The 10,151-nt window shown below is 40.1% G+C and overlaps 1 protein-coding gene across 13 annotated transcripts; it reads right to left on the bottom strand.

Annotated features, from left to right (window-relative positions):
* Positions 1–761: 761 nt before the first annotated feature.
* LOC307038376 (uncharacterized protein) lies at positions 762–9,761 on the bottom strand. Of its 13 annotated transcripts, none has more exons than XM_079696281.1 (6): positions 9,545–9,761; positions 2,560–2,647; positions 2,429–2,454; positions 2,008–2,091; positions 1,519–1,650; positions 762–1,403 (listed from the first exon to the last, which is right to left on the bottom strand). In XM_079696281.1, the coding sequence occupies exons 1-6, from the start codon at positions 9,744–9,746 to the stop codon at positions 1,120–1,122; spliced, it is 816 nt and encodes a 271-aa protein (XP_079552407.1). In that variant the 5' UTR covers positions 9,747–9,761; the 3' UTR covers positions 762–1,119. The 13 variants fall into 13 exon arrangements, with proteins under 13 accessions (XP_079552407.1, XP_079552405.1, XP_079552411.1 ...); XM_079696279.1 differs by having other exon boundaries at positions 2,429–2,489; positions 2,574–2,647; XM_079696285.1 differs by having other exon boundaries at positions 2,429–2,552; positions 2,595–2,647.
* Positions 9,762–10,151: the final 390 nt, after the last annotated feature.

Genomic DNA, 10,151 nt, shown 5'->3' with positions numbered 1-10,151 from the left:
ATCTGAAAAAGGCCTCTCTACCAAGCTCCAAACTAAGTTAATTATCTCAAAAAGCGTAAAATATATCAAAAATAAAAATCAATTTTGAATAGCTGAAGGTCTTGTGATCATTTGAAAGTTGGAATGAAGTGTCTAGCTGAAATTATGTGGAAGGAGAAGCATTTGGCGCAAGGTGTAGGAAAAGAGGATTTGAAGGCATCTCCCATTGACTTCAATGTTAAATTAGTGGAATGCTGTAAATAGCATTCACACTAATTACATTACAGGGAGGGATATGCATTATATGATGAGTTTAAAACACGATCATTACAGCAGCTGCAGATCCTCCACTGCTGACGCCACCATTATCACAACCGTTAACACGAGTCTGTTAATGTGCACTGTGAAGTTAGAGGATATATTCTTATCATAATGTACAAGATGACCCAGCAGGAACAACATGCTGATATTTCTTATGCACAATCTGTTCCTTGTATTTGTTGTTTTGTGGGAACAACACAATGTTATAAAACATCTACAGGCAGGAAGTAGCAGAATTATGTGATCTTCACAACAACCTAAATGTTCTTACATTACATTAAACTCTCTCTCCCAAAACAAAACACAAGCGCTGAGTCAGAAAGTCAGAATATGACAGAGTGTAAAGCATCTCATCTGAAACAGATCAGAGTGAGTGTGTTCACAGAGCCTGCTCTCACCAACATCTGAGACAGCTATTGGTGAGTGTTTAATCCCTCATTTCAAAACAGATAAGACACATGTTTTTGGTTTTTCTACGAACAGTAAGATTTTTTATTTTTAATATTCAACTTTGTGTGTTTACAAAAAGTATTGCAGTGATATGTCTATGATTGTATTCAAATGTAAGAGAACATGAAACAACATGTGTGATATTTATGAATGGCTGTTTCTGTGAAGCTCTTCAGTCAGCTTTCATTTACAGGAGAAACACAATGAGACTTTAATGTGCTGCTACTGATACAGACCTTTTGGTTGTTGTGCAGCATTGTCCAAACAAAAGAAAAGCTTGAATACAACAACATGAATTATATTTTACAAGTACAAGTGCTGACAAACTGCTGCATGGCTAACATATAGCTGAAGAAAATAGTTTCCCTTTCACATGGTGAAAAGCAGATGACCACTGAAAGTGCTAGGGTGATTTTCATCGTCATATATTCGAGTATTTTGCCACAAACGCAAAAACACAACATCTCCGACCTCCAGAAGCAGCGTGGCACCATTAGCAGATGTGCCAGCACCTGACGTCTGATGTTCATATGCAATACAAACATGCTCTCCGTTCTTGAACAACGCAGCAGCTGAAGCGTGTGAAGGATGACCGTGACCATATACGTAGACCTCAAAGTGGTAGGCTCCTCTCACTGGTGCAATGAAAAAACCTGTGGGAAATGGCTTGTCAGTGAAGAAAACTTCATATTTGTTTGTTGATCATTTATTCGAATTCAGCAAATCCTAAAACCTGCTGCTATTTTTAAATTGTAAACGTTTGAGTACCTGTGTTTGGGTTGTAGGCATTCCCAATGTTTGAGAAGACGAATCTGAAGACCAGATTAGTTTGAGTGTTAAATGGTCCGATAGTTCCTGAGCCTGAAGCCAACAGAGAGGCTGAGAAAGCAACCCGTTTGACTGAGAGAGAGAGAGAGAGAGAGAGAGAGAGAGAGAGCGAGAGAGAGAGAGCGAGAGAGAGAGAGCGAGAGAGAGAGAGCGAGAGAGAGAGAGAGAGAGAGAGAGAGATTTTATTTACCTGTGAATGAAAGTTTTAGACATATGCACATATTTGGGAATGAGCCTGTTCAAAACTGAATTTAATCAATCAATCAATGTTTATTTATATAGCCCAATATCACAAATGTTACATTTGTCTCAGTGGACTTCACAGTTTGTACAGAATATCAGTATGACAATATGACACCCTCTGTCCTTAGACCCTCACATCGTACAAGGAAACACTTCCAAAATGTAATCATTTAGATCGATGTTTACCTTCTGCGTCTCTCCTCAGAGCCTCCACCTGGTTGTCTGTGACATTTGACCTGGCTCTCACAGCGATCAGCTCTGCTGCTTGTACTGTGAAGAAAGTGACATCATTACATATTTGAGTCTGAAAGAAATAGTGTTTGATAGTTACAAGTATTTCATCGTCACTGTCTTCATCAAGGTTAGCTTTGCCTATGGAACATTTCGTTTAGTTTTTTAAAGAAACATCCTCTTATATATTTCAGTCTGCTAAAACAGGGTTTGTCCTTGTTTAGGATACAGTATCATAAATCATTTCTACTACACATGTTCTGAGCCATGATCTGAAACATGCATTTATTTTTATTTTTTTTAGTCTGTGAATTTGATATTGTATTATTTGTCATTGCTCATTAGACATTACCGGGGCTACATCTTGACACATTACCTTGAAGCTCTTGTTTTACCCTCTCCAGCTCAGTCTTCTGCTTCTCCAGCTCAGTCTTCTGTAACTCCCCCTCAGTCTTCTGCTTCTCCAGCTCAGTCTTCTGCTTCTCCAGCTCAGTCTTCTGTAACTCCCCCTCAGTCTTCTGCTTCTCCAGCTCAGTCTTCTGCTTCTCCAGCTCAGTCTTCTGTAAATCCAGTTCTTTCAGCTTTGCAGTTTGAGCTTGATGAAATAACCAATGCACGTGTAATGTTATTTATTGAACCATCCCTTTTTTTTTTATTCCTGCAATACTTTTGTGTATTTCAGTTAATTGTTTGGTTCCTATTTTAGCCACGTTAACAACATGACTCTGGATACAACAATGTGCAATATTCAGTTGCTACAGACATTGTGATTTGACTGCCACCAGAAAGACATTTTGAGTGACAAACTGGGTTGGACACATCAAGTGGACATTGTATTAGGTCCGATAGCTTGGTTTATAACTCAACTACAGATGCTCCCATCAGCCTCAGCTGTATGTTGCTGAGGTTCTGATTAGCATATGTTAGCAGCATGCTAACATGCCAAACTAGTCTTTTGATCAGCTCCTTCCTTTAGAAATGAAGTTGTGATTGTCAGACATGTTCTCTGCAACATCAGATTATTGCTGTTGTTCTAAAATAAAAGGTGAACAAGCATATAACAATAGTTGTTCAGACTGAAAGATGTTACATCTGTTAATGCATGTATTCTCACACATGCAACGTTGAGAAGAAGGCTACATGAGGTTCCCTGAACACTTTAACGACTGTTGTGATGTCTACATGTAGCAAACAGAAGAAGAGTGTAGAGAGCTAGAACAGTATCATTATCTGCAAGTAATCCTGTAAACTGGTTTAGTGAAAACACTTTCTACAAGAACGGTTTCCATCTGCCCCCACCTTACACACCACAGTACCTTCATTCTCTCTCTGAAGGTGCCTCGTCTCCACCCTCTGTTCAGCCAAAGAGGCGCTCATCTCTCTCAGCACAGCGTGGATGTCTTGAGGACAGGTCTGTTGGTGCTCAGACACATTTGTTGGTTCTCCTCCCTGGGATTCAGCAGGATGTGGAACAATGTCATTGTCAGACTGAAGCTGAGCCGTAGAGAGAGAGCAGATCAGCAGCAACAGAGGAAAACACATGGTCCTCTCCATTCTCAAAGTGGCAGTCTGTTCAGATCTACTTTAGAGTTTCTGTGCCAGCTTTATATAGTGTCTTCTGCTGATCAATCATTACTGAACATATTGACCATAAACATGTGGAAAAAACTAATGCTGATAACACTTAGTACTTTGAGCATGTTATCTGGAAAACAACACGAACTACAAAGCACACAAACATACTGTAAATGATCTAGAAGTACCTGTATGATGGAGTGGGGATACCAAATATTTTGATTATCAGTTTACCAATGTTCAAAAAGTATGTTTAGGGTTCCTGTGCCTTCCTAAAAATCTAATTCAATGACTTTTCAAGGACTTTACAGGCCATATTCCCTCAAAGGACCCAACACAGTTTAGTTTGAGACACGGCTTTACAGAAGCTCAGAGACAAAGAGAGAGAGAGAGTCACAGTGATGGCAGACTGTCTCTTCTTTCTCTAACACAGCAAAACAATAGGCTGAGCGACAGAGACAGAGACTTGTTTACAAGTTGAAGAACAAATTAACACATTTCTTTGCCAAAGTGCTTTTTCAATAACTCTAAAGGCCTTGTTCCCATGAAATTGTTTATAATATTATTAGTGGTTTGCATTTCTGCGTAGGAAATGTGGTGTTATTACATATCATTTAAGTTATTTGAAATTACATTTTTACTATTATAATGTGGATTATCAAATGTTGAAATTGTTGTTTAGAAATCACTCCATGGCTGGTCAGTGAAAATAGGTCAATGCAATAAAATAATGATCATCCACTTGTTCAAACATTGATGACAGTGAGATAAGGTGACCTCAATGAGGCTGTTCATTGGCTGATATGATCAAAGACTTTCCAGAAACCAAAGTCACATGACTGTAAAATATATTTTCTCTCTTTGCTTCCTCAATAAATGCAGTATAGTTACAAAGTCTGACTTTTAAAGAACAACACAAAGTTATAAAAACATCTACAGGCAGGAAGTAGCAGAATGATGTAAGCTTTATCTGATCTTCAACACAACCTAAATGTTCCTAAATCATATCAAACACTCTCTCCCAAAACAAAACACAAGCGCTGAGTCAGAAAGTCAGAATATGACAAAGTGTAAAGCGTCTCATCTGAAACAGATCAGTGAGTGTGTTCACAGAGCCTGCTCTCACCAACATCTGAGACAACTATTGGTGAGTGTTTCATCTCTCATTTCAAAACAGATAAGACACATGTTTTTGGTTTTCTTCAAACATTGAGATTTATTTTTTGTTATAATCAACTTTGCGTGTTTACAAAAAGTATTGCAGTGATATGTCTATGCAAGGCCGGATTAGTACCTCCAGGGGCCCCTGGGCACTGAGCACTCATGCCCCCCCAACCCACATACCAACTAGTAACACCACGCCTACCCAATCCTACCAACATGACCAATATTTAGAATTTTCCGTCAATCTGGCATGTCAGATCGACCACCTATTTGTCAAAATCAGGGACGCAGCCACATAGTTCAACCAAAGTAGGTCTAGCCTTTTGCCCTTTCAGTCAAAAATCACAAGACAAAGATACAATGGATAAGATCTCAAGACAGTGTATGGCTCAAGAAGACCTAGGTAATATCAATCAAACCCTCAGAACAGCACCCCACTTAATGCCAAAATATGACTGGCTGGCTGTACAAGTACACGAGGAGTTCTATTTGTCACAAACATCGAGAGTTACAAAAGTAAAATATGTAGTGAAATTGTGTGGTTACTCAAAGGTGGGGCTGTGATTCGGCTATACACCGCCGCCGCGTAGTAATAAAGTTGAGCGCATACATAGTGAGACCTACAGTACAGAGACCTACAGTAATGTGACCCTATGGAAAAGCTGTGTTATTTATGGCGAAGAGTGAGTGTCATTTAAAACAATGTATGATGAGTGAGGTTGTGCCCGAAAAAAAAATCTTGTCACTGAGGGCCCTCTTTGCTCAAGGGCACCTGGGCACTTGCCCAGGTTGCCCATATGGTTAATCCGGCCTTGTGTCTATGATCGTATTCAAATCAAATCAAGAGAACATGAAACAACATGTGTGATATTTATGAATGGCTGTTTCTGTGAAGTTTGTCAGTCAGCTTTCATTTACAGGAGAAACACAATGAGACTTCAATGTGCTGCTATACAGACCTTTTGGTTGTTGTGCAGCATTGTCGAAACTAAATAAGCTTTAATACAACAAAATAGAGCATATAGCTGAATAAAATGAGTTTCCCTTTCACATGGTGAAAAGCAGATGACCACTGATGAAAGTGCTATGGTGAGATTCATTGTCAAATATTCGATCGTTTGGCCACAAACGCAAAAACACAACATCTCCGACCTCTAGAAGCAGCGTGGCACCATTTGCAGATGACCCATAACCTGACGGTTGACGTTCATATGCATGACAAATATGCTCTCCATTCTTGATCAACCCAGCAGCTGAAGCTTGTGAAAGATCTCCATCTGCACCTACGTAGAACTCAAAGTGGTAGGCTCCTCTCACTGGTTACTTGAGCTTTGTTTGCTGATCATGTATTAGTATTCAGCATAGCGGAAAACCTAATATGATTTTTAAATGTATACGTTTGAGTACCTGTGATTGGGTTGTAGGCATTCCCAATGTTTGTGTAGACTTTTCTGAAGACCAGATTAGTTTGAGTGTTAAATGGTCCGATAGCTCCTGAGCCTGAAGCCAACAGAGAGGCTGTGAAAGCCACCTGTTTGACTGAGAGAGAGAGAGAGAGATAGAGAGAGAGAGAGAAAGAGAGAGAGAGAGAGAAATAGAGAGAGGGACACACATTTTATTTACCTACTGTGAATGAAAGTTTTGAAATATGCACATATTTGGGAATGAGCCTGTTCAAAACCAAATTTAATCATTTAGATCTATGTTTACCTTCTGCGTCTCTCCTCAGAGCCTCCACCTGGTTGTCTGTGACATTTGACCTGGCTTTCACAGCGATCAGCTCTGCTGCTTACTGTGAAGAAAGTGACATCATTACATATTTGTGTCTGAAAGAAATAGTGTTTGATAGTTACAAGTATTTCATCATCACTGTCTTCATCAAGGTTAGCTTTGCCTATGGAACATTTATGTTTTTAAAAAATACATATATAAAATATTATAATATACACTATCATAAATCATTTTCACTATGAATAGTTTGAGGCAGGGGCGGACTGGCCATCGGGACGTTCGGGACGAATCCTGATGGGCCGGTACTGAAGTACCGGTACTGAAGTAGGTAACCGGCAGGGCTCGACATTATAAATGGCCCGCTGGCCCGGAAGTACTATTTAGAGATCCCGGGCCAACATAACGTACTTTCCACCTGCGCGCTCGGGCCACTAAAAATATTGCTTTAAAATAATTGTCCTGTGGTATTGGTATTTTGACTAGCAAGTTAGTTAAATTGTTTCGTTTATCAACGCTACAACATAACGTTTCGTGAGTCGGTTGTCATTGTTTGGTGAAAAGCAAACAGCTATTTGCTGCGGAGCGCAGCGCGAGCAGGCTCCCGTGATCGGGAGCGCGCTCCTTCACTACAGACTATCGCGCCACCCAACCATTCGCCAAAAATGTTTTTAATACCAGCGGTAACCGGCCAAGCGCCGGGCAAAAAACAATCTTCAAATAAAAGAAAGTTACCGGAGGAGTTAAAGGAGAGTGACAGGGAGCATGAGAAGAAGAGGGAGAGAAAGTTTCAGCCAGCTTGATCGATAGAGTTGGCTTCTAGTGGTGCAGTGACGCGTCCTAAAACCCTTTTATAATCTATCGATTAGATTTATAATTCGAAAATTATAAAAGTAGGGTAGACATGTGGAGATTATCCGGCTGAACAAAACGTGCATTTATTAAACAGGTTTGTTTTCCACAGACCTTATTTCCAGCTATTTTTCAAAACCCTGTGGAGAAGTCCCATTGCTTTTTGTCGAGGGAACCAGCAGCTTACTTCCTGGTTTTAGGACGCGTCACTGGCTGCACCTCTCAATATGATGCCAATATAAACAAGGTCTTCTGTCGGCTCTGTACATCAATGCCGACCTATGCTGACAAGTAAGTGAAGAGACAATATAAAGGTATTGGCGAAATGTCCCAGCAGTTTAGGATAATGAAGGTTCTCAAATCAATTACATAGCCATGTCTAACTCCTAATGACAGGAAGACAGAAAGCGCATTACACAAATAATAATACTCATAATAATAGCAGACATTTTTAAACAATGACCACAATATCATTATTTTAATAAACCAAATATGAACAATTGAGGAAAATGAGGAAGAACTGATGATTCAAATGTTGTAGTACAAGTAGTAATGTAGTTAGTGCATACATTACTATTGCAACATGTGTTAATTTTCTTCATTATTAGTCGATTTTTTTTTTAGACGAATGCTCCGGGCCAGTGATAATATAATGCCAGTGGCATTTTACCCTTAATGTCTACCTCTGCGGTAAGTCACTAGCACCGCGGTGGGCCGGCGGTACCGAAGTGGGCCGGTCGAGAGTCCCTGGCTGATTTGTAGTCCCAGTCCGCCCCTGGTTTGAGCCATGATCTTGTCCACACATTACCTTGAAGTTGTTGCTTTAACTTGTCCCCCTCAGTCTTCTGCTTCTCCAGCTCAGTCTTCAGCTTCTCCCCCTCAGTCTTCTGCTTCTCCAGCTTAGCGGTTTGTGCTTTATTCAATAATCAAATGAATGTATAGTTATTAATTGAATAATAAAAACAAATTCATTCCTGCACTACTTTCGTTTCTTTCACAGCTAAGTTTAATACTCGATTCTGATTGGTCCATTTTTTTATTGCAGAGGTTGTTAACACAAGATAACACACAGCTGCTTAGCAAAAATAATGACCGTTGCTAAGGAGAATCAAGGGAGATCAGGAAAGAGCTTCAAAGTCAGAGTGTTGAACGTCTGAGAAATCAACAGAAGATGCCAGACAGGAAGTAAACACTAACAGGAACACTTTATGGGCTGTTCTGGCATTGTTTAAGGACTTGTTAGTGGAAAAGAAAGTGTGAACGTACTCGCACAGTAACAGGTAACCCCGATCAGTGCTGCCATTCATCTTAAGTTCAGACATTCTGCAGTTCCAGCCGTTGGTACGCAGTGGAACGGAGCATTTTTATTAGCAATACGATACGTCTTAAGTTAATAAAATCATTTAGAAATGACTAATGACTCAAGTCGTTGGTTTGTTGGGATCAAAATCCCTCCGCTTCACGTTGGGCTCCATGATCACCCAGTGTTCTTTTTTCATTAACGACCGCCTCGCTGCACATCGTCCCTTACTATTTCACTTAATTGTGTAGTCACTATTTTAGCCACGTTAACAACATGATTCTGGATACAACAATGTGGGTTATTCAGTCGCTACAGACATTGTGATTTGACTGCCACCAGAAAGACATTTTGAGTGACAAACTGGGTTGGACACATCAAGTGGACATTGTATTAGGTCCAATAGCTTGGTTTATAACTCAACTACAGATGCTCCCTTCAGCCTCAGCTGTATGTTGCTGAGGTTCTGATTAGCATATGATAGCAGCATGCTAACATGCCAAACTAGTCTTTTGATCACCTCCTTCCTTTAGAAATGAAGTTGTGATTGTCAGACATGTTCTCTGCAACATCAGATTATTGCTGTTGTTCTAAAATAAAAGGTGAACAAGCATATAACAATAGTTGTTCAGACTGAAAGATGTTACATCTGTTAATGCATGTATTCTCACACATGCAACGTTGAGAAGAAGGCTACATGAGGTTCCCTGAACACTTTAACGACTGTTGTGATGTCTACATGTAGCAAACAGAAGAAGAGTGTAGAGAGGTAGAACAGTATCATTATCTGCAAGTAATCCTGTAAACTGGTTTAGTGAAAACACTTTCTACAAGAACGGTTTCCATCTGCCCCCACCTTACACACCACAGTACCTTCGTTCTCTCTCTGAAGGTGCCTCGTCTCCACCCTCTGTTCAGCCAAAGAGGCGCTCATCTCTCTCAGCACAGCGTGGATGTCTTGAGGACAGGTCTGTTGGTGCTCAGACACATTTGTTGGTTCTCCTCCCTGGGATTCAGCAGGATGTGGAACAATGTCATTGTCAGACTGAAGAGGAAAACACATGGTCCTCTCCATTCTCAAAGTGGCAGTCTGTTCAGATCTACTTTAGAGTTGCTGTGGTAATCCCAGCTTTATATAGTGTCTTCTGCTGATCAATCATTACTGAACATATTGACCATAAACATGTGGAAAAAAAGACCTTTGAGCATGTTCTCAGGAAAACAACACGAGAAACAAAGCAGACAAACATAAATGATCTACAAGTAGGCCTACAGTGCCTGTATGATGGAGTGTAGCTCAAACTTAATAATCAGTTTACCAACATTCAAAAAGTATATAGAGAGGCGAAGTCCCGTCCTTCTACTTCCGCTCCATGGGACCTTATTTCGAAAAAATGATGTATTGAAGTCAATGGAGAGAGAAAGATTATCTTCCGATCCCGTTTGAATTGTGCCATGAATTACACATATGATGTTTGTC

This window comes from Notothenia rossii (assembly GCF_949606895.1).
Source record: "Notothenia rossii genome assembly, contig: SUPER_4_unloc_1, whole genome shotgun sequence".
Lineage (NCBI taxonomy): Eukaryota > Metazoa > Chordata > Actinopteri > Perciformes > Nototheniidae > Notothenia > Notothenia rossii.
Note: the sequence above shows the minus strand (reverse complement) of the source record. Positions and strands in the feature narration are given on the sequence as shown.